The 27,760-nt window shown below is 22.2% G+C and overlaps 2 protein-coding genes across 2 annotated transcripts; both read right to left on the reverse strand.

Moving 5' to 3' along the window:
• Window positions 1-520: 520 nt before the first annotated feature.
• Window positions 521-10,421, reverse strand: LOC128965358 (uncharacterized). The gene is made up of 4 exons (XM_054312036.1): window positions 10,370-10,421; window positions 1,550-1,760; window positions 773-813; window positions 521-690 (listed from the first exon to the last, which is right to left on the reverse strand). The coding sequence occupies exons 1-4, from the start codon at window positions 10,419-10,421 to the stop codon at window positions 593-595; spliced, it is 402 nt and encodes a 133-aa protein (XP_054168011.1). The 3' UTR covers window positions 521-592.
• A 1,236-nt stretch (window positions 10,422-11,657) lies between these two features.
• Window positions 11,658-27,127, reverse strand: LOC128966246 (aspartate dehydrogenase domain-containing protein-like). The gene is made up of 9 exons (XM_054313098.1): window positions 27,020-27,127; window positions 26,513-26,573; window positions 25,872-26,107; window positions 25,540-25,645; window positions 25,194-25,237; window positions 24,896-25,001; window positions 24,347-24,467; window positions 23,318-23,478; window positions 11,658-11,732 (listed from the first exon to the last, which is right to left on the reverse strand). Exons 2-9 carry the CDS (start codon window positions 26,556-26,558, stop codon window positions 11,692-11,694), a joined length of 861 nt encoding a protein of 286 aa, XP_054169073.1. The 5' UTR covers window positions 26,559-26,573; window positions 27,020-27,127; the 3' UTR covers window positions 11,658-11,691.
• Between the last annotated feature and the right edge of the window lie 633 nt (window positions 27,128-27,760).

The raw sequence follows: 27,760 nt of genomic DNA on the forward strand, positions 1-27,760 counted from the left end.
TAGACACAAAGAGATTAGTAAATTTAATGGCAAAAACAAACTTGAAACAAATAATAAAATAAAAAGTCAACAAAACATTTGGTAATTTAAATTAATAACCAACCGGTGATAAAGATTAAATTGAATAAATATATATAGTATATACACTGTATACTCAGTATACTGTATATAGATTATAATTTTGTTTGTTTAGTTTTTTGTTGTTGTTTATTTATGACATTTAACGTGGGTATTATTTTGTGAAAATGAAATGTCTAATTTATTAATAATATATATATATATATATACGGTATAATAATAATAATAAATATAATAATAAATATAAACAAGTTTCGTGGGCCGAAACTCATTATAACTTTAACTACAAAAAAAAACTTTTATTAGTGCTTTAATTTTTTGTTTTTGTTATTGTCATTATTATTATTATTATTATTATTCACATTGCTATTATTATTGTTATTATTATTATTATTATTACTATTGCTATTAATGTTGATTATTTTTTTATTGTTGGCCCCGTTTCCTGATGATATACCTGTCCTGTTGTTGTTGTGTATACCAACACCAACACCAGTGCCGCCAACTGTAACACCTAAGCCCTGTGTCTTATGACTGATCTCTCGATCCGTTGTCTTTGTGTCCAATTTGTTATTTTTAACTGTCGTCCGAGCGGTTTGTGTCCGATTCCGGCTATTGGATCCGTTAGCCATTAATGAGCAAATAATAATAATAATGTTTGTATTGATTAAAAATATGACAAATAATAGCACACCTGACACGCAAACCATTATTAGGATTAAATGAAGTCGTGTCCTGTTATTAAAAATATATAATATTATTATACTGTTAAATATTTTTTTTGTTGTATTTAATATATGACATAAAACGTTTTTTTATATACAAATACAGTATAAGTTATATATGAATATTATAAAGATTTATTTTATTTTTATATTATAAAATATAATACTGTATATACTAAATGTATCTCTCATTTGAATGTATAAACTTAATTACTTTTTATAGTAAAGCATCATTTTATGTGTTTTTAATATTTTTCAATTAGTTTTTATATTTGTATTTTTCAAGGAAATCTCAATTAACATAATTTTTTATGTGAAAAATATTAAAGTCAGATATAGTTTTTGATTATTGGTGTAAATGAAATTTATAAATATAGACACGATTTTATGGAAATTAAAATAAAATTAATTATATATAAAAACGTTATCGATTTGATAATATATTTTTCTCTCTCTTTCTGTCTCTCTCTCTCTCACACACAAGTTATGATAAATTTTTCAGAAAATAAAATTAATAAAACTATTTCTTAATAAATAAATAAATAAATATATAAAGCAAAATCTGCTAACAAACTGCATAATTGATTATTTTGTTTATAATTTGGACCTAATTTTTTCAGCACTTAATTATTAAAAATAAATATAAAAATTATTCAAAAGCGATGTCAAATTATTTTTTTTTAAATTATTCAATAACCTGAAAATCAATCACAATATATAATCCATTAGTTACTGTATTAACAAACCTGTGTTGTCCGGCAAACGTGTCGATATCGCAACAGTACTCTCTATATGTATCACTATTAAGCTTATGTCTATCATAATCCTCATCCCGACAACAATATAATCTTAGAAATGCTGTATTATTGCCAACAAAACAATTGCTGTAATATTTGGTTAGGTTTTCATCGATAGTCAAACAAATGCCCACTTCTGGTCTATCATTAGTCAATACGTCTAATAAATATAAATATATAAATTGTATATATTATACAAAACTATAATTATTAATCATAATTTATATACACTATATAATATATAAATATATTAAATAAAACATTGATAACAACATTCATATATTTTGGGTGTTTATGAAAGTTGTTTTTACTAATTAAAAGTTTGATTAATTATAAAGAATTTTTCTTATTATTTTTTCTTTTGAAAAAATAAATAAATAAAACAATTGAATACCTTTTGCAATGAAAGTAATTATCGATGAAATAATAACAAATGTCTTGAAAACAAATGAATTTCTAATAAAACAATAATTAATCATAACTTCGTTAAAAACACTTTTATCAATATATTTAGTTATATATATAATAATAATAATGAATCCAATGTTTTTATGTCATTAATTTTCACAATACTAGCTATTATTTAATGGCACAAAATATTAATTAAATTTACTGTTTAGATTGATATGCAAAATAGCAATAAAAATCTGTGTTAACTATAATTACAATAAAGTTATAATAATTTTTAGTACACTATGTATGCTTTCAATAGGGTTGAGGTCTTAAATATAGTAATATTTAAATATATAAATATATTATTTATTATTGATCTATAAATGAATTCAAATTCAGATACACACGTGAATTAGAAAAACTATATTATTGTTAATATTGTTATTGTTATGATTGTTATTATGATTATTGTTGTTATTGTGTCTAAAGTTATATTTTTTATTTGTTTTCTTAAAACAATTTATAGCATTAAAAAAATAATTTATTATTTATCAATACATTCGTAAATATTTCAATATAATAATTGATTGATATCATTTTTTTGATGGCATACCAAACAATAACTATAAGAAAAACATTTAGTATTTTAAATATGTAGTGATTTTTATAAAGCATTTTATCGTACAGTAAATGCTATACAATAGTAGTTATTTTGGAACAAATTTTAAAACAAAAATAATACAAACAATAATCAATTTAAAATGTTATAGTGTTGTAATTACAGTATGTTTTTTAATTTTAAACTTATAAGAATTTATATATATATAAATTTATTTAAACAATAATTTTTATATATTTTTTTATCATTGACTTAACTTTTCTTTGAGAAAAAAAATTATGAATCAGTGAGATAACATTTTTTATGATTTTTAAAAAAAAGAAGCTAAAGATATTTAATATATTATATCAAATATATATTGTTATTATAGCTAAAATTTAGTAATTTTATCGACTTATTTCTATTAAGTACAATTCAATTAAACACATACATACACATATACATACATGCACTACAAATCAATGCAATACATAAGTATGAAATAAAATAAAACTAAGATTTAGGATTTAAGTATTATATGAAAGAATTTTGTAAAATTATTATTTTCTAAAAAAATCTACTTTAATATATAATACATTCAACAAACTGTACCCCAAATATTTAAAAACAATTAAAAAATTGAAACAAAAAATTTTAAAAGCTATTAGTCAAACACAATGCTTTTACTGGTTGTATGTAATGTAAAAAATATTGTAGTATATTATAAATACCCTGCAGAGTTATTTGTATAATAATAATAATAATAATGTTATTATTAATTTATTGGTGTTATAAGTTTAACGTGATTTTAGTTTAGGTTTTTTTTATTGTTTAATAATGTTAACAAACTGCAGCAAAATGTTTGCCATAATTTTAATTAAGTGTTAAATATTTAACCACAAAACAGTGTATTTTGTTTAATTGTATTTTCGTTAATATTAATAAATATTGTATATAAATATATAAAAATATATATTAAACAATTGCCTTTATTAACACAATTTTATCGTTAAAATTATCTAAAAAAACTGCATGCATTAATTTATAATAATTTATATTAAATGTTTGTTATAGTATTTTAATTCAATTCATAAAATTTATTTTTTATGCGATTTTTTCTTTACTTTATATATATATATATTATTGTATATACTGTAAGTATAGTTGAAAAGCACAAGTATGTAATATGTGTTCAGGTATGTCATATAATACTGTATACATATATTTATATAACTTCAGTAAGTTTGTTGTTAGGTATGTACTGCTTATCTATAGAAAAATCAGTTGTCTTTAGGATAAAAAAATTTCTTCAATGCATTTACTTAACTTATAATCTTAACTTTTTATTTTAATTAATTTAATATACATTCATATTAATAAATAATAAAAATAAAATTTTATTATATAATAAATTTTTCAAAATAAAAAAAACTTGCACACATATTAATTAAATAAAGTTTGTATTTTAAATACACTGTGCTTTGATTTAATAAAATTATTATTTTTTTATTTTCCTTTATTATGTACACAGTATTATATTAAGAATTTTTTTTTAGAAATAATTTATTGTTAAAATTATATGTAATATTTAAGATAAATCTAAGGTATATGTTTATAAATATATTAAAACAAACTATTAATACAAATAAATAGCCAAAACACGGTTTCCACCCTATCATCATCCCATCCTTGTTCCCAAAAAAAATCTAACGGTGCTTTAATTTTAATTGATTATGTAATATATTATAAAAGTTAATACAAATTTATACCCTTTATTTAAAAACATATATTTAAAATGATTTTATTTAAGCGTATTTTTCTCTTTAACTATTTCAATAATGGCACAAACGGGAAGCATAAGTATAAATAAAAATTTCAATTAAACTTATATATAAAAGAAAATAAATGAAAAATTGTTAAAATTCAATTTAATCTTAAATTATTAGTTTAATATAAAACAATAAATAAGTGAACAAAAAATATTACTATTTAATTAACATCTAATTGCTATTTTAAAAAATAATAAACAAAACAAAAAATAACTAAAAGTTTGTTTGTTAGTACTAATTAAAAATTTATATATTTAATTAGGTATTATCACAAAAAAATCTTATTTCAAATAAATTTATATATAAAACACACACAAAATTAACTAAAATTTTAATTACACTAACTTTTATTTATTTTTTAAACTATTTTTATGCTTTTTGTTTGTTTGTTTGTAAAACAACCAAGCATTTTTTAAGTACACTTTTTCTCACAGTATTTTTTGACATAACTTTTTATACATAAATGTATTTATTATATATAAATATATATCAGATGTTATATAAAGAGCTTAATTTAAGATTTATTTTATTTTCATACAATTTAGTGTTATTCTGCAGTTTTAAAACAAAAACTTTGTTTTAAATAAGTATTTTAATCCTTAAGTAAGAATATATTATTAATTTCTACTTTTTTCATGTATAGTAATAACCGGACACTTAGTTTATAAATACAAACTAACGATTTATTTGTATCAATATATAATATTTAAAATATAAACCATTAGCTTTATATTAATAACCTATAAAATAAAAAATTAAACTTAAAATTTAATTTATATAAAATAATTTACAATTTTTTACTTATTTTTAAAACTATGAAAAATAAAATAAGTTTTTCTTTATTTAGAAATACATATAAAACAACAACAAATTTATTTATTTATTATATCAATTGAGTTTATTTGAAAATTATTTAAATTATTAGTACGTATTATGATTATATACAGTATACAGTATATGCCCTGTATTTTAAATATTTATATTAATAACCCATCAAATAGCATTCACACAAATTTATTTATAAATTTTTATTTGTTTATTGTCGTGATTTTTTAATTTGTTAATAATTTATATAAATAATATAATTGCATAAATTTTCTCTTTGAATTTAAACTCGATAATTATAATATATTCACAAATAATGCTAAAAGGGGTAAAAGTTGCTAATGATTTTAAAAATATAAATATATATATATTATGATATTTATATAAGGAATTGCAAAAAATTAGAAATATATCATATATTTTTATATTTATAAACTCAGATACTAATCTATATTGTAATTTCTATGTGCACACACACACACACACACATATACATACATACATACATACATACATACATACATACATACATACATACATACATACATACATACATACATACATACATACATACATACATACATACATACATACATACATACATACATACATACATACATACATACATACATACATACATACATACATACATACATACATACATACATACATACATACATACATACATACATACATACATACATACATACATACATACATACATACATACATACATACATACATACATACATACATACATACATACATACATACATACATACATACATACATACATACATACATACATACATACATACATACATACATACATACATACATACATACATACATACATACATACATACATACATACATAMATACATACATACATACATACATACATACATATAAATAAATAAATAAATAATTATAAATATTATATAAATACATATATTTAAATAAAGACCTTAATTTTAATCTGTTGGTAATTGCTATGCTATGCTTTTGAATTTTATTACTCAATTATATTTTTATGAAAATATTATTATTATTTGTTATTTAAATTTATAATAATTTTTCTAAATATATACTGTATATAAATATAAAAATATGTAAATATTTGATAATGAAATTTCTAAAATTATAGATTTATATTAATATTAATTAGCTTTTTCCATATAATATTAAATAACAACATTTAAATTTTACTAGTAAAGCAAATTTAACAACTTTTAATAAAGTTATTTTATTTAAATTAATGCATTGAGATCAACGTATAAATATATATTTATATGATTTGACGCTTTTTATTATATTATTAACAATTATATGTAATACGTTTTGTAGGGATTAAATTGTTAGTTATGAATAAAAGAGACACTTATGTACTGTATATATATATATATATATATATAAGACATTTCAATTTGCATATATGGGATATATTGCATACAGTTTTGAATTACATAATTACATTCAATTATCGCCCATCAAACAGACAACACATATACACACATTCAAACTAATGTTAAATTTGAATATTTGTCAATCAATGGTTATTTAAAATTATTGGGTTTTTCTAATATTATTTAAATATATAATTCATTTGCATTAATAATATTATAATATCTAAATATGTTATTATAAATATATACATACTGTATATATAGATTATATACGTACTGTTTATATGGATAAATAAAAAAATACTATATTATTATTATTAATAATTATTTATGTACTGTAATTTTATTCAAATATGACAAATATTTAAATCTAGATATTTGTATTAATTCTATAGCATAAAAAAAATTTAGTGCACTTTTTTTTTAATTTTAAATATTTTTATTAAAAAAAAGTTGAATATGAAATAAAATAACTTTTTTTAATATTTGAAAATAAATAGTGTAATTATTTGAACAATAGAGAAAACCTCAATTTATTGGCAACACATTAGACAATACAATGAAATTGAAATAATATCTCAATTTTTCTCTTTTATATTATTATTATTATTCTACATAACAAATATCAAACACAAACCAATTAACTTTACAAAACTATAAGTAACTAAATATTATTAATATTACAACTATTTATGTTTTATCTATTAATAAACACAGAGAGAGAAAAAAATGATAAAAAAACACATTTCTTTTATAATAAATTCATCCGATTAATCATTTTTCTCTTGACATTCAATTTTTATAAATTTTAAAATAATATTTTAGCTTACATTTTGACACTAATTAGCCATTTATTTTTTTCGGTTACAAATAATACCAAGTGGTTTGTAGTAATACAGTAATATCCAAATGGGAAAAAACATCAAATGTTAAAAACGTAGAAAATTAAAGTTAATTTTTCGTTTCCATTCAATTTCTTAGCAATTCATCATTTATTTATTTTTAGTGAATGTGTAATTGTTATAATAATTATAATAATATGGCAATGGATTGAACTGGCAAACCAATATATCAAACACAAAATATTAGTTATTATTATTTTTTAAAATTATTAATTTGAGTAAATTTTGCCATTAAACTCATTTTATTTTGTTTGAACTATAAATTGAAAAAAATTATTTTGCTATTTTCAAACACGGTATATATAAATTATCTCATATATATCTATCCTATATTTAACTTTGACATTATAGACAAATTTAAGTACTATTTTACAAATACCGTATTATTTATTATTTATTAAAAAAAAACTATTTCAAACATTTTTAGCAAAGCAGTTAACACAATGTTGTTGAATTCATGTCTATATGTTAATCACTGAATATTATTTACATTTTTTGTTGAATTTATATAACAGTTTTTTAAAAATATTTTATAATATATATATTGTAATTATTTTAAATTGTATTTTTTAATATTTTATACAGTATTTTCTGTAATTTTTGCTGTTGTTGTATTGTAGTTTAGTATAAAATAATACTGTATACATACTTATTATTTTTTTAATGATAAAATGTGTCTTCAAGATAAACCTGAAGTTTTTTAATTTTTTTTGTCATATAATTTAATAATTAATATTTTATTTGTGATAAATTTCATAACATAATGAAACATATTAGCATAAATGTCAATATTTATTAGAAAATACTTGTAGTTTTTTTTAATTATAAATAATACACTTTTTATGTAATATTTTAGTTCACCGCTCGGGTATATTGCTTGAGGATTTCAATGTCATTTAACTAATACATTAATACTACTACTACTAATAATAATAATAGTTATTAAATTTTTTAAGTCCAGAGAAAATATAAGTTAAGATTTATAACATAATCATAATATCCATATGATAATAAATATGTGAAAAAAATTAATTTTATTAATATTAAAAAAAAGTTTGATTACAAAAAAAATTTAGTCTTAAATATTATATTATATAACTTATACAACTTATACTTAACTGAACCATACATTTAGCACTTTTAGTGCCGCTTATGTGTTGACGACTTTCGTGTTTTATTAAAACATGTTATTTCATATAAAAACTTGAGTTTAACATCAACAACATCAACAACAACAACAACAACAACAACAACAACAAACATACATCAAATACCCCAACAAAATATTAATTGCAAATTATATAAGATATTTTTATTTAGAAATATTTTTTTTGTGTTCAAAGAAATATTATAAATTTACTTATTATTTAAATTATACTAAATATATCTATATAAAGCATTTACATTTAAATTTATCATATACTGTACATGTCTGCATATATATATTTATATATATATATGCATACATCCAAACGATTTTTAGATATTATGCATTATGTATTTATGCAAAATTATTATTTTTTCAAATGCTATTTTCTGTCTATGTTTTATACTGAGAGAGAAAAACTAATTAACATTAAGACAACTACAACAACAACAAAGTGTCTAAATTCACGCTTAAACTTGACATTTGTCAGTTAACAACAAAAATCACATATAATATTAAACAAATTGTTTAAACAAATTGGCAACCAGTTTATTAACACTCATGTATAACAACAAATTTTTTTCGTGTACAGTATATTTAATTATAATGATATATTTATTGCGGAAACTATTGAGAAATTACACCAAAATATTATTATTAGTATTATAGTTATTATCTATTAGCGTAACAATAAATAATGAATTTTAAATGAAAATATAATTAATATTTTATTATTTTGTTTTTTTGTTTTGTACAGTTGTTGTTGTGATAATTAACTTGTAAAGCAATATATAATATTTGTCTACAAATCTGTGAGAGAAAAACTTTTTAAGTAATAATAATATTATTATCATATTATTATTATTACCGGTTGATTGTTGTCAAGTCATGTCAATTGTCAATTTAGATTAACTTTTGTTTTACAGTAAAAAAAATTAATATATTATATTTTTTGAACATCAATTTATTTAAACCAATTCAAAATATGCATTCATTAAATTGACATGGATCAATTTTTTTTATCTCAATGTATATTTTATTAGATTTATATACTGTATATAAGCAAAAATCTAATAATACATTATTATTTTATGTAAAAGATTAGATAATTTGAGCGTCAAATAGCTTGAAATGCATGCTTATTAACGGCTAATATAATTAAGACATTAGTTATATTATAAGTGAATCGTTTAGATATAAGATTTTCTCAAAAGATAAGGACATTAGCGCTAACACAGCAAAAAATATTTGCCTAAAACCTCTATATATTGTATATACAGATTAAATATATATATATATAATATGATATATATTATATTAGATGAGGTATTTGATTAGCTAACAAAATGAAAATAACAACAAAATAACTGCTAAATAATAAAATTATATTTAAGCAATTAAAACGCCTTTTGATAATAAGGTGACTATTATTTGCGCCAATAAACAAAAAAATGTAAACTTAGATTAAAATTGAAACAAAACACAAATAACTTTTTTTTAAATGAAAACTAAAAAATTATTCAAAAGCTAATTATTTAAGTCCTAAGACTTGTTTTAGTTTTATAAAAATATTTTTTAAAAGTTAACAATTAGCGCATTTGAGTGCACTCTTATACACAATTGAAAAACAATAAAATAACATCTAATCATTTGTTTTATACTAAATTACAGTTAGATTTAAGCATCAAAATTGATAGGATAGGAGAGCCGACAAAAAACATAAATGTGTAGATATTTTGTGTGTGTGTGTGTGTGTGTGTGTGTGTGTGTGTAATATACTATATATATATACAGTATATAAAAAGATTTTTCATTAAAAATATTTCAAAAAATAACAAAAATATTTATCAACCAAAAGATGAATAACTTTTTAATTTCTATGTATGATATTATCAATCTCTTTGGGTATTGGGATAGGGATGTGATATGTCTGTATGTCTGTAAATGTGTGTTGGATGTGCTGCATATTTATATGCATACATATATGATATGGCAAACCCGTTGACTAACCAGTTATTGTGTTGATCTATCTGTTTCATTGAGAGTCGTTAATGAGATAACAAATTTTTGCTGTTATTATTGTTGTTGTTTTTTTGGTTAAATTTTGTTGTTGTTGTTGTTGTTGTTGTTAATGATGATGAACTAAAATAATATATTTTTTTTAAAACATAATACAGTATTAAAAAATTGTATATATTTTTATAAAGTATAATATATTGTAGAAACAAATATTTGATATATTATATAAATGGTCAATAAGACACAGTGATAAATGATGGGCACTATTTTCATCGACCAATTTAATTTCAAACAATATAGTTGTGTATAATATTGTATATAAAGTATATATATACTGTATATATATATATATATATGTTTGTTTGTATCATAAATTTTGTTAAATAATTTATTAACTCATTATCCCATTGCCTTTTGTATATTAATTGGTCTTATTTTGTTGTTGTTGCTGTTGATGATACCCAACAAAATTAGTAATATAAATAAATTAGAGATTTATTATTATTATTTAATAATTATGGTTATAGAGGAAAATGTTTTTTATTTGATAAAAATGTTTTTTTTCTTGAAACTTAACAAATCTTATTTAATATATAACTATTGAATTGAATAATAATAATATATTATAGTGTGTTTGGTTTGTTAGGGATCTCTCTTCTCTCTCTCTCTCTCTCTCTCTCTCTCTCTCCTACACATAAACATTAAATAAATACAATAACTAAACTGAATTATATTATATATTATATTATATTAAATATGAAAACAAATAAAAAATAAATTTGTAATTTATTGGTAAATTAAATTCATAAGTTCACTGATTGTATTTTTATTTTTGTCTTTAAAAAAAACAATAATTTATTATAGATATAAATGTGATTATAATTATATTTTGTTTGAAAATYTATTTTTTTATTATAATTATAATTATTATTGCTTTTCATTGAATATATATATATATATATATATATATTGTTAGCAAAGTTGAAATCCCTTTCCCATATGTTTGTTGGCATCTAATGAATTGAAATGAAAAGAATTGAAAATTAGTTTGTTTTTTATTGCAATTTCTTATTTAAATAAAAACTTTTATTATTATTATTTTTTATAAATAAAGTTATTTAAAAGTTATATATTATACTATAGTTTACATTAAGCAAAGAAATAATATCATTAATACAATAGTATTATGATTATGATTATTGTTATTATTTAATATGGAATTTTTTTATGCATTTAATTTAAAATTATTTTAATTATAGAAAATAAATAATTGTATAGAAACTRAATCATATAATTCATATAATTAAAAATACATTTAGATTTTCAAAATATAATATATGTGATTTGAAATAAATTTTTTTATATTAGTATATTATTAAATATACAGAACATAAGTAAAATATAAATATTATAAAAGTGTTTATATATTAATTATAGATTTAAATATACATATTTACAGTATGTGCTTAATTTTTTTCAAAATATAAAATTATTATTTTTTCAATAGACACGAAACATTTGTTATTACAATAGAAATCAAAGCTTAGGTAAAAAAATTAATTAAAACAAAATAATTTTCTTTTATATATAAGATATATATAAATATATTTTATATATAGAGTATCTCTCTCTCTCTCTCTCTCTCTCTCTCTAAAAAAAATATGTTTGCTTAGCAAACAAGTATTTTTAGGTCTATTTTTTGTGGTTCACCTCAACACTATTGAGGGCAACTTAATAGTATAACTAAAGTGGTAGTAATAGTAATATTATCAAAAAAAACTTGAAAAGTTTTGTTTACTGAAATCTATAATGGCTTTTTGAGTCTGTCTGTCTGTAGCATTTTTTTTGCGAATTTTGAAATTCTGATTTCAGATTCGGTTAGAGGACTACTAATAATGTATTGAAAAGTTGCATCAAAATTTTGATATCTCTTCGGGAACATAAAAAAATGGCGGCCAAAATTAAGAAATTTTTAAGAAATTTTTTTTAGGTATATATTTGTATAAAGCATCAAAAACAAGCATAAGAAATATGCATTAAAATTTTGATATCTCTTCGGGAACAGAAAAAATGGCGGATTTGAGAAATATTTTCATGAAATCACCTTTATTTTTACTGTTTTAGATACAAATATTGACTTATATAATAAACTGAGCATATTGTATAAAAATATTGCGTCAACATTAATATTGAGTCAACATTAATATTGCATCAATATTTAATAAATATAAATAAAGTGAAAATATTATTTAACGTCTCAGTTCTAGTAGAGCCATCGAATAGACAACATGTAAGTAAATTAATAATTAAATTATATATTTAAATTATATTTATAATTATTTAATAAAATTTATTTTTATTTTCTGTTTGTTATTTTAATAACTACGTCAACATTAATATTGCGTCATTATTTAATATTGTGTCAACATTATTATTGCGTCAACATTTAATATTGCGTCACTAATAAATATTGCGTCATTATTTAATATTGAGTTAACATTATTAATGCGTCACTATTTAATATTGCGTCAACATTTAATATTGCGTCACTATTTAATATTGCGTCATTATTGAATATTGCATCACTATTTAATATTGCGTCATTATTTAATATTGCATCAACATTTAATATTGCGTCACTATTTAATATTGCGTCATTATTTAATATTGAATCAACATTATTGCGTCACTATTTAATATTGCATCAACATTTAATATTGCGTTACATTTAATATTGCATCACTATTTAATATTGAGTCAACATTATTATTCGTAACTATTTAATATTGCGTCAATATTTAATATTGCGTCACTATTTAATATTGCGTCATTATTTAATATTGAAGCAACATTATTATTGCGTCACTATTTAATATTGCGTCCACATTTAATATTGCGTCAACATTTAATATTGCGTCAACATTTAATATTGCGTCATTATTTAATATTGCGTCATTATTTAATATTGCGTCAACATTTAATATTGCGTCAACATTTAATATTGTGTCAACATTTAATATTGTGTCAACATTTAATATTGCGTCAACATTTAATATTGTGTCAACATTTAATATTGTGTCAACAGTTAATATTGCGTCAACATTTAATATTGCGTCAACATTTAATATTATAAATAAAGAGAAATTATTATTTCAAGTCTCATTTCGAGTTGAGCCGTCAAAGAGACAACATGTAAGTCTTACTTATTTTATTATTACACTTAATAATTAATATTATATTTAAAATAATTATTAAAAATTACTATTATTTGTTATTTCATTAAACTGATAATAGTGTCAACATTAATATTGCGTCAACATTAATATTGCGTCAACATTAATATTGCGTCAACATTAATATTGCGTCTACATTAATATTGGATCATTGTATAATATTGAATCAACATTCAATATTATTATAAATAAAGTGAAATTATTATTTCAAGTCTCATTTCGAGTTGAGCCGTCAAAGAGACAACATGTAAGTCTTACTTATTTTAATATTACAGTTAATAATTAATATTATATTTAAAATAATTATTAAAAATTACTTTTATCTGTTATTTCATTAAACTGATGTGTCAACATTAATATTGCGTCAACATTAATATTGCATCAACATTAATATTGCGTCAACATTAATATTGCGTCTACATTAATATTGGATCATTGTATAATATTGAATCAACATTCAATATTATTATAAATAAAGTGAAATTATTATTTCAAGTCTCATTTCGAGTTGAGCCGTCAAAGAGACAACATGTAAGTCTTACTTATTTTAATATTACAGTTAATAATTAATATTATATTTAAAATAATTATTAAAAATTAATTTTATTTATTTCATTAAACTAATAATTGCGTCAACATTAATATTGCGTCAACATTAATATTGCGTCTACATTAATATTGGATCATTGTTTAATATTGCATCAACATTCAATATTATTATAAATAAAGTGAAATTATTATTTCAAGTCTCATTTCGAGTTGAGCCGTCAAAGAGACAACATGTAAGTCTTGCTTATTTTATTATTACACTTAATAATTAATATTATATTTAAAATAATTATTAAAAATTAATTTTATTTATTTCATTAAACTAATAATTGCGTCAACATTAATATTGCGTCAACATTAATATTGCGTCAACATTAATATTGCGTCAACATTAATATTGCGTCTACATTAATATTGCGTCTACATTAATATTGGATCATTGTTTAATATTGCATCAACATTCAATATTATTATAAATAAAGTGAAATTATTATTTCAAGTCTCATTTCGAGTTGAGCCGTCAAAGAGACAACATGTAAGTCTTACTTATTTTATTATTACACTTAATAATTAATATTATATTTAAAATAATTATTAAAAATTACTATTATTTGTTATTTCATTAAACTGATAATAGTGTCAACATTAATATTGCGTCAACATTAATATTGGATTATTGTTTAATATTGCATCAACAATAAATATTATAAATAAAGTGAAATTATTATTTCAAGTCTCAGTTCGAGTTGAGCCGTCAAAGAGAAAACATGTAAGTCTTATTTATCTAATAATTTTGTATAATAAAAAAGCTTATTTTATTATTAGTGTTAATAATTAATATTATATTTAAAATAATTATTATCTGCTATTTGTTTTATTTATTTGTTTATTAATTATTGCGCAAATAATAATATTGCGTCACTAATTTATAGTGGGTTTACATTAATATTGCGTCTACATTAATATTGCGTCTCTATTTATTGTTGCGTCAATATTAATATTAACATTTAATATTATCTATAGTTATTTTGACTTTTTCTTATACATAATATATTTATTTTATATTAAAATATTTAAAGTTAATTACAAATAAATATTTTAGTAGATTCAAAATCATGTCTGATTATGAAAACGAAGATTACTTAGATTCGAAAAAGCGAAAAAAATCTGCTGATAGACAGAGAATAGCTGATAAAAGACTTAAAGATAAAGAATCACGTGATCGTGAAAAAGAAGCCGACAAACAAAGAAAAGCTGATAAACGTCTCAAAGATAAAGAATCACGTGATCGTGAAAAAGAAGCCGAGAAACATAGAAAAGCTGAAAAACGTTTCAAAGATAAAGAATTTCGTGATCGTGAAAAAGTAGCCGACAAACATAGAAAAGCTGATAAACGACTTCAAAATAAAAAGACACGTGATCTTGAAAAAGAAGTCAAAAAACTAGTTAAAGTAAAAAATCAAAATAATTCTAATTTTAAGAAATTTGAAGATGCAAAGCTATTAGGTCCTACTGAAATCTGTTCGTGTTGTGGATGTTTATGGTTTATCACACAAATTCGTTCTTTCAACATAGTTAACTTCACAAAATTGAATGACAATGAGAAAGCACAAATCGATTTCTTTAATTTAAAAGAAAATTGTCATTTTTGCAATACATGTTATCAAGATATATTAAAGTCTAAAATTCCTCGATTATCTTTATCTCATGGACTGATGTTTCCAGAAATACCAGAATGTCTTAATAGTCTCAATGATTTAGAAGAAAGAATGGTGTCCGCAAGAATAATATTTGAAACAATATTACATTTACCAAAAGGTGGACAGTATAAAATGAAAGGAAATGTAGTTAACGTTCCAGTAGATCCAAATGCAATGCTTCCATTATTACCAAGAATTGACGATGAATTGCATATTATAAGAGTACAATTAAAAAGACGTATTAATGATCCACCTCGATTGGATAACAAAGACTTGTATAAAACTGTTAGACCACACGAATTAAAGCAAGCACTTAATTTTTTAATTAAACAAAGTGCCTATATAAATGCTGGTGTTAAACTAAAACATGACTGGTATAAACGATTTCCCAAAGAGTTTTCTCAAATAAATGAATCAGAAGAAGATAAACTAACTAATAATATTATTAATGATGACGATGATATTGTTGGATGTTTAGATACACTTTTGGATAGTGATGATCCACAAGTTGGAGTAGCATATGCTCCTGGAGAAGGAAAAAAGCCTTTAAATATTTTGATTGACATTAATGCTGCATCGTTGGCTTTTCCTAAGCTTTTTGCTGGCCAAGAGCGTCCGTTAATTACTAAAACTATGAAATTTTCAGTAGCAGATTACGCAAAATCAGAATTAAGAAGACATGATCGCCGTTGTGCTGAAAATATTCCTTATCTTTTTTTTACATTTAAACGAAAGCAATGGAATGAGGCTATAAGTGCTACAAATATTTTTAAAAGAAAAATAAAAGGACAAGCGGAATGGTCAGTTAATGATGCGTTGGACAGCACAAAAGTTAATAAAGCTATTGCATCAGACAAGGCATTTAAAAGCATGTCCAAACTTAGGACAAGTCCTTCTTATTGGGAACAAAAGCGTGACGAAACCATAGCAATGATAAGGCAACTTGGATTGCCAACTTTATTTTTCACTTTATCCGCAGCCGAATCATCTTGGGATGAACTACTTGTAATTTTAAGTAAAGTTTTAAATAATATGTCAATAACATTAGAAGAAGCAAATAATCTTCAAAGAGACGAAAAGTTATCATTAATAAGACGTGATCCTGTGACGTCAAGCAGATATTTTGAACACAGATATCGAAATTTTTTCAATCTAATTATAAAACCTGGAGTAGCATTTGGAAATAAACGTGTTATCGAAAGTTATTATAGAGTTGAATTTCAACATAGAGGTTCGCCGCATATACACGGTCTTCTTTGGCTATCTGATGCACCAAAATATGACAAAAATAATGATAAAAGCAATGATGATGTTATTAATTTTATTGATGAAATCACATCAACATCTACAACAGCTTATTACGAAACGGATGATGAAGAAGATACACAATGCGTTGATGAGGATACAACAAATCTCATTAATACGGTGCAAATACATCGACATAAAGATAATTGTCTTAAAGTAAAGAACACGTGTCGTTATCGATTTCCTATGCCGCCAATGGATGAAACAAAAATATTAAAACCATTGGATGAAAATGTTTTAGATAAAGACCAAAAAAAACATAAAGACAACTGTAGTTCTATTCAAAAATTAATACAATCATTTGATGAAAAAGAAAACAAAAATATAATTAACTATATGTCTTTTGACGATTTTCTTAAAATGACCAAATTGTCATATACCGATTACATTGATGCCATCAGATCTTCAATCAAACGCGAAGAAATATTTTTAAAACGTTTACCTAATGCAGTCAATATCAACGCATATAATCAAATTTGGCTTAAATTATGGAGGGCTAATATAGATATACAATATTGTCTACATCCATATGCTTGTGTTAAATATTTATGTGCCTATATAAGTAAATCTATGCGTGGGATGTCGTTGTTATTAAAGCAAGCATCAGAAGAAGCAAAGAAAGGTAATAAAACAATTCAAGAACAAGTACGACATTTAGCCAACACTTTAGTTAATGGAACAGAAATATCAGCTCAAGAAGCGGTATATCACGCTTTAAGTATGGATATTTCTCGAATGTCAAGAGTAACAATGTTTATAAATAATGGCCCACCAAATGAAAGATTTCAAATGTTGAAATCCCGTAAAGATTTAGAAGAACTGCCAGGTGACTCAAAAGATATATCAATTAAGGGTCTTTTAGATCATTATATGGCGAGACCAGTGATAATTGATATAGTTAATAATTTGTGTTTAGCTGAATTTGCTGCGTCATATAATTATTGCAAATCAATATCTTCTAAATTACTCGAATCAAATAAAATTGACTTTTACTTCGACGATGAAGAAACTAACGATGAAAGCGATATAAAAACTTCATTACCAAACATTATAATTCTTCAAAATAATATGGGATTTATGAAAAAAAGACAAAAAATGAAAATCATTCGCTACAAAAAATATAATAAAGAAAATGATTCGAATAATTATTATCGTTCAATGGTAATGTTGTTTTTTCCTTGGATTGATGAAGAAAAAGATCTTAAAGATGACAAATGCAAAGATTTATATGAATCTAATATCGATACAATTAAAGCAAATTTGAAACTATTTGATCCACAATTATTAGAAACTGAATTATTCAACGCCATTAATGCTAATGATAAAGAAAACGATGCAAACGATATAAATGAAAATTCTAATGATGAAATTTCAAAAGATCATGAAATTTTAAATATTAGATCACCTATTGCTAATATTTTTGATGAAACAGACGAATCAAAAGAAAGCACATCCAAATCTTATATTGATAAAATCACTGTTCCAAAAATAATAGATGAAGATGAGTATAGAAAAATGATGAGATCATTAAATATTGAGCAACGCAACATTACAATGGATATTCTACATCGATTTAAAACAGGCAAAACGCCATTTAATATAATATTAATGGGATCTGCTGGTGTTGGTAAAAGTCATGTGCTTAAATGCATTTATCAGTCAATAATTCGCTTTATAAACACAATACAAGGAACAGATTTGGATTCAATCAAAATATTGATAACTGCATACACGGGAAAAGCAGCATGGAATGTTGATGGAATAACATTACATGCAGCATTAGCTTTTCCACATCAGCAAATATCTGGTGGAAATTTGAATAAATTGTCTGCCGATACTTCAAATACAATGCGCTGTAAATTAAAAGATTTAAAACTATTAGTTATAGACGAAATAAGTCTTTGCAGTAATAAAATATTTAACTGGATCGACAAAAGACTAAAAGAAATATTTCAAAATACTTTGCCATTCGGTGGAATTTCCATACTATTAATTGGAGATCTTCATCAAGCAAAACCAGTTGGTGGTGGATGGCCATTTAAAGAATCAAAAGATGGATATAACGCTATAATCGGTCCTTATTTATGGAGAAAATTCAAATCATATGAATTATCAATAGTGATGAGACAAAAAAATGACATTTATTTTGTTGATTGTTTGAATAGACTTGCAAAAGCTGCATTAATTGAAAATGACATTAAATTACTTAAATCTCGATTTAATGTGGACGATTCTTTCAAAAATAAATCAGTTTGTCTATATTATACTAATAATGAAGTTGCATTGCATAATACAAAAGCTATCGAAGATAAAGTGGGTGAATTACTTTGTAATAAAGCTATTGATGACATAAGAGGATATCGGGATATAAATGAGAGACAAAAAATTATTGACAAAATTGAAAAATTGACATATCAGGATACAAATGGCTTAATGAACAATATAAGTTTCAAAATAGGATTAAAATACATGATTACATGTAATGTTGATGTCTCAGATGGTTTATTTAATGGTGCTTTTGGGACATTAATGAGAATTGATAAAGACAAATATACATCAAATATCAATACAATATGGTTACAATTTCCTAAAAATTCTGGATTAGAAATTCGCCGAAAGTACATGGAATATATTAAACAAAATTTTATTCCAAACAATTGGACACCATTAGAACCAATAAAAAAAGATTTCCAAATGGGTGGCTTTCTTAATGTTCACGTAACACGTTTACAATTTCCACTTGTGTGTTGTGAAGCCATGACAATACATAAAAGTCAAGGATCAACATTTGAACAAGTTATTGTTAATTTAACAAAACATTTACCTCGAGAGTTAATTTATACAGCATGTTCTCGAGTTACATCAATTAATGGATTATACCTGGATGGAGATTTTAAATTAATTGAAAATCTAAAGCCAAGACAAAGTGATATGGAAATTTTCAATGAAATACAAAGATTACAATCAGAAGCAAGACTTCAAATGATAATTAAACCTTTAGAATGCTCAATACGAAAAGATTATGCAATTACTTATTTAAATGTTCAGTCAATCAGAAAAAACATTTTAGATTTACAATATGATGACAACATATTGGCATCTGATTTGTTAATTTTAGTGGAGACACGGTCAAAATGTCAATACAACTTATTACCTAATATTGGACAAATGTCAGCAATAAGTCATGTTTACTCTGAAAATTCTACAATTGCAATTGGAGGCGTTGCAATATATGCTAAAAACTCTAACAACATATCAGCTATATGCTCATTAATTGATAGCAATGATAAATCTAATTGGCATTATGAAATCTCTTGTGTCAAATTTAATAATATTGCAGTTGTTGGACTTTATTTATCATCTCGTCTTCCATTTGATACACTTAAAAGTTTACTAAACAACATTGAAAATAAGACATCTAATTTTGTTCATATAATACTATGTGGCGATTTCAATATAGATTACTGTTCGAAAAACGGACAGACATTACTTAATTTAACTATGAAAACATTTAATTTGAGATCATTAATACCAGAAAATGTCTTTACAACTAATTATCGAAGTCAAATTGATTATATTTTTACAAATAATTGGAATGATAAAATTTATCAATATGACTTTTATGGTAGATATCATATACCATTTTGGATTGATGTTTGCATTGACGTATCTATAACTGACATAAGTTCTCAATCAAGTGACTCATCAACTAAACAAGAAAATGATTTGATAAAGCCATTAGCAAAACAAAGAAAAATTTCTGAAACAATGTCAGAAATTCTTTTAGATGACATTAAAGAGTCTTCAGTTACAATTACAAAACTATCTCAAGAAACAATTCAAGATTATTTGAAAGTGAAAGATTCAAAAGTATCTGCTAAAAAGTTATCACAAGAAGATATAGAAAAGTACACGCAATTACAAGATCATCAAATTTCAAATATTTGGCTTTCAAAGACATACAATAATTATCTACATGAAGATCTTATAACAAGTGATTTACGATTACTTGATGGATCAGAAAACAATGGATGGCTAAACGATTCTCTAATTACAAATGGAATATCTGTAATTTTTAACAATTAAGCTAATAATAATAACTTACTTAATTTTCAAACTTCTTATCGTTTTCAACAAAATTATCCATATTTAAAACCTAAGTATTATTTCACTAATATTGGACAAGAATTACACCATATTGTTAACACTGGTAACCATTGGATTTACATCAATGTTCAATATACATCATCAACAACAATTACATGTAATGTTTATGATTCGGTTAACACATTAACTGTTAGCGAATTAATTGTACGCGTCGCAAGTGCACATATAAGACAACTCGACATAACACCTCAATTAAAATATCAATTTTGGCGAGTAACAAAACAGCCAAATTCTAATGATTGTGGTGTTTATGCTTTAATGAATATGGCATTAAATATTTCTGGTATTAATCCAAGTTCAATAAGACTAACTGAAAATAGTTTCAATTTGCGTCAAAGATTACAAAGATGGTATGAATCTGGACAAATTTCATTGCCAATTACTCGAAATACCGAAGCAAAATCCAAATACATAACAATACCAACTCTACATTGTTTGTGTTCGAAAACATTTAATAATAATATGATTCGCTGTACACAATGTGGTGAAAGATTTCATCAAAATTGTCAGCAGGATAATAACACAACACAAAGCAATTTTGTTTGCACAAAATGTGTTGAACCAAATCAAGATATTTACGATGTATTGTAAATCATAAATCTATATATAACATTTATTATATCCTTTTTTAAATATACTTTTGTATTTAATATTTGATGTTTAAAATAAAATTAAAATTTTATATAAATGTGGTTTATTTTTTATAAATGACAATTAATTTGCGAACATAATATTTTATACCGTCAAGTTTTTTTTCTGATAATGCTTTCTAGCATTCTTAACTGGTTTATATATATAATATATATTTTTTTTGATGATTATTCTCTATATTATAAGTGTGTTTATGTATTATATGACATTTGAAATAAAAATAAATGCTTAAATAATTCATGAAAAAAATTTGAGTTACATTTTTTCAAACTTTAAAAAAACGCAAACAAATTTGTATTTTTTTAAATACAGTAGATTTAAAGTTTAGTTAGAGTGATATATATAACAAAAAATAATACTGTAATCACAAAAATAACAAAATTGTTTTTTTTAAACATTTTGTTTATAACAATAATAACAACAACAAATTGTAACAAATATTCAATTAGACTATCATTAGAGTATGTATTTATTAATAAATTAGACACTAATATGATTTAAAAGCTATAATTTTCTGCCACAACAATAATGAACTATTTTTGTTGTTGTATTGTATGTCTCAATAAGGTTTGCAAAACTAATTTGTAAAATTTTGTTAAATAATATAAAACAATTTTTTTWAAAATAAAAAATAGAGTACAAAAATAATTTTGACAACATAATAATAATAATACAAGTATTACTATTATTAATAAAATAATATATTATTTTTAATTTGTTACTAATAATATGTTGTTATTATTATATTATTATTAAAACATTACATTTATGACAACAATTATAGCATTAGTAACGGTTAGCAAAATTTTGTTAAATTATTTTCGTGTCGTCAATAACATTGAGAATCTCATGATATAATTGTTATAATTTTATATATTATAATAATAACAACAAATATTATAAWTATATTATTTGAAAAATTATATTATAATTTATATTAATATATAAATATAAACTATTAATTATAATATGCTATTAATATACTGTATATACTTAATAGACTGCTGAGAAACGATGCAAACGTTGCCATTGATGTGACGGCACTGTTACCCATTGATGGACTTAATCGGGTTGTGCTAACACTGAACCGGCAATTGTTGGCCACATTTGAAGGTCCCGTCACTTCGATCTCAATTTTATGATAATCTTTTAAACTATTTTTTTTGTGTACAGCAAATAGTTTTGTGATTATTATTATTATTATATTATTGTTGTTGTTTTGATTGTTTGAAAATTTCAAGTTTGATGGTTTGGCATCGATTCAAATGACCAGTTAATACATTTCAATGATAATAAATATAAAAATAAAAAATATATAATTTTTTTTAGAAAAGTAAATATTTTCTTAATTGTACTGAAATACAGTTTAAATATAGATCTTAATAATAATAATACTGTATATTTTAGTGTTAATAATATACACTATTATATCATAGTATTAAATGTATAGCTAAATAAACTAACACTTATAATCAGAAACTCACTAAAATAGGTTTAAAACTAATATTTCTAAATTGTTGAGAATATATAGAAAAAATGTTAGACACAAAAATACAGGAAAGTCATAAAACAAGACTAATTTAACTAATTATTTTATTTTCATACTAATATTTATATCTAATTAAAATATTTTATATTGAAGTTTTTTAAATAAATTGCTTGATTATTATAATATTTTAAATAAATTTAAAAAACAAATACTGTAATTATGATAATTAGTTATTAAAATTTTAGTAGATTTTAAATGATAACAATATTTCYCAGTTAAYTTAATATGAATTTGAAATAAAAACTAGGAATTTCCTATTATATTGAGATATTGTTACTTATTTTATAACTATAGCCATAAATGCTTATATAATACTACTGTAAAATATAATCAAAACACAGTACAGTATATATTAATATATATTGTTTGCCTAAATGTGAGTATAAGTGTTTGATAAACAAATTGGTTTTTATTTGTCAAACAATTATAAGTATTATTATTACTATTATTATTTATACGACTTATTCACTTACTTTGGGTCAGCTATAAGGCAACCGACAGTGCCGTCAAATCCAAGCGTATAGCCAGCAATAGCTGCTGCAGCCATAGTATTGACATTATTGGGCGCTAAACTGCATACCTGTCTAACTGGTCCTAAAAATATATATATATTTATTTATAATGTAAGTAATGTATGGTATGCCATATCAGAAATACATACATACAGTAACTGAAACAACAACAACAAGAAAATAGTAAAATAAAATTTATTAAATTTCTAATATAATTTGCGGCAAACTTTATGACTATTTCTTTTTTCAAAAAAAATATAAAATAAAATAAAATCCTTTTGCCGATAAAATTATTTTAACTACAAAAATATATTTTACTCTAATGTGTATATTAATTGTTAGTGAGAGGTAGATATGTAGAGGTTTTCCTAATGAAGCCGTTTAATGGCTAATAAAATGCCTTTAAAGCAAAAAATAATTATATTGAGGGAGAAAAAACTTATAGTTACTAATGTTTAGATAAAAAAATTATTTGATAATATTATTATTACTATTACTATCGAGAAAAACCTTTATAAAGTGTAATCGGTTTGTCTAATATTGAATCGTTTAGGCTCTTGAGCTCCCCATCCAGTTTGAGGCTATCCGGATGAAAGTGCATTGTTATGGATAATCCCTTTTAAAAAATTATTATTATTATTATTAAATTTTTCAAAGAAAAAACATCAAAAATCATTAATATTAATGATTTTCTAAACTTATAATGTATTTATTTATTAATAAATTTTATAATATATACATATTATGGTATACACTATACATTGTATTATACGAATATACAACAAAAATTAATAAAATATATAATTACTTTTAATGTGTTTCTGGTGGACATCTTTCGTATATCATTACCGCCTGAGAAAAATACATTTAAATATATATATATATATACATATATACAGTATTTATATATGAAATTTTTATAAAGCCATCAAATATTAATATAAAAAATATATATATAATTAGTATTTACAGCATTTTCTTTGGGCCAAATATAATTGAGTTGTTATATATTATTATTATTAGTATTATTATAATAAATATGAAAAAAGTCGTAAAAAATAAATTTTTTATGACAACCATATAAGAAGACTACTACTATACTCTGTATATAAGTTTATTTCCATATATTTAATAAGCAATTTATTATCCATTACCCCATAGAGCACCGCTGGGTATGAATACAGTGCGGTTAGATTTATTGGATGCCAACAAAAGGCTTTCCTCCAGATGTTTGTCCGCTAAACAAGAAGGAGATCCGATCTGATTAAAAGATTATTGCAAATCAGTAAGAGATATGCCAATAGATATACAGTATTAATAATATTAGATAAGAAAACATATCAATTAAATTATCATATCATTTGTTTGTTTTTTTCTTTCTCCCATAATATATATATAACAATATTATCATCTATTTTAATGAATGTAATATTAAATRTATTATTTTTTAATATTTAATAGCTATACAGTATATTTGATATCTAACCATAAGATCGCAATGATTAACAAATTTGGTGCCAAACTCTTGGATCACCACTGGATGCGACACTTCGACAATCAAATCGACAGCATATCTATCAAATTGTGACAACTCTTCCAACACTAGATTACTATCACCACAACTGTCGTACAGTTGCTGACTGGCGGTCCGGTTCCATACAAATCCTAATTTAAGTCCCCATTTGGCACCGTTAGTCAGTAACTCATTTACCAGATATTGACCTTTTTATTATGGAAAAAACAGTGTGAAATTTATTTAAAATTAATTCAAAAAATAAAATACTAAATAATAAATAAACGATAATAATAATTATAATAATAATAAACAATAATAATAATAAGTTTTAGTATCTTTTGAATGTTTTGAATTCATTAATTTTCATTAAAGAAGACAATAAATAAAAAATATTTTTTATTATTATTATTGCAAAGTCTTAACTTATTTTCAAAAAATATTATACATTTTTATGAGTATTTAAGTTACATAATGACTAAAAAATAATCCCTAAAATAGTGTTATTAATATATTTAAAACCCAATTTTTTTAACTTTATCTCCCGATCCCATCATATAATACCTCTATTTAATATATAATATATAAAGTTAACAATCTTTTAAAATACTCACCTAAACGACCAAAACCTACTATACCTACAGTTTTCAGTTCACTCATAATTGCTGTAAATTGCTATAAATATAAATACAATATATTAATAATATGTTTTTTWTAAAAAAAATATAACAAAATATTAATAAAACAATATTTAATATATTTTTTTAAATATTTATATTGGCGATTATTTATAAGCGGGTAAACACTATAAACAGCATATAAACACTTTGTTATATATATATATTTATTATTAGACTGCATTATTATTAATTATATGCTACTTGAGGGTTATATTTATTATTATTATTATTATACAATTTAATGATAATGATACAAACAAACAAAAATAACATCAAAAAAACAATAACAACATAAAATTTAATATAAAATAGTATAGCGTATATATAAATACGTGTATATAAAAAGTATATATATATAAGTGTGTGTTTGTATGTATAGAGAAAAAATAAATCAAATTATATTATTAATTCATAAAATAAAACAAATAAAATAATAATTACAGGCACTCAAATCATTAACAAATAAACACACAATTTATAATTTACTGTTAAAAAATAATATTAATATATGAAGTCAAGTGAAGTTGAAAAATGCTTAATCAACGATAAAATTTTAATTATTATATAAATTAAATATATATATATACACTGTATATATATATATTTAAGTGTATAAACAACAATAACATTAACAAAAAAAAGTCAACAACAAAAATATAAATTGTTTTTAATAATAATAATAATAATTATTATTATTATTATTATTATAAAATGTTAAGTTAGTGTCAAGTGCACCCCTTAACAAAACAAAATCAGTCAACATTTTAAGGGAATCCTATTTAATATATATGTATATAWATWTATRTATATWAAATATATTATRCCGTCCCYACAATATATTGGTACTGTATATAAATGCTTTATCGCCTGATGCAAAAAACAGTTAATTTTAATTAAACTTATCAACGATAAATTTGTTTTATCGACACAAACAAAACTAAATTTATTGATAGCAGAAAATTATAAAAAAAATTCATTGCCATCTCTTTTTTGGGCTATAAAATTGAGTAAATATTTATTTTTATTTTTGGTTTATCTATTGATATTATCAAATGTCTAATATTTATAGTAAAAACTATTTATTTCTTATGGCAGATGTTGTTAATTTCAACTATTTAAATAAAATTAAAATTTATTTAATTTAAATTGACAACAAACTATTAGTTATTTTATGTCAATGCT

This window comes from Oppia nitens, unplaced genomic scaffold (genome assembly GCF_028296485.1).
Source record: "Oppia nitens isolate AA-2021 unplaced genomic scaffold, nextdenovo-longstitch-racon4-pilon3 scaffold10_pilon_pilon_pilon, whole genome shotgun sequence".
Taxonomy (NCBI): Eukaryota; Metazoa; Arthropoda; class Arachnida; order Sarcoptiformes; family Oppiidae; genus Oppia; species Oppia nitens.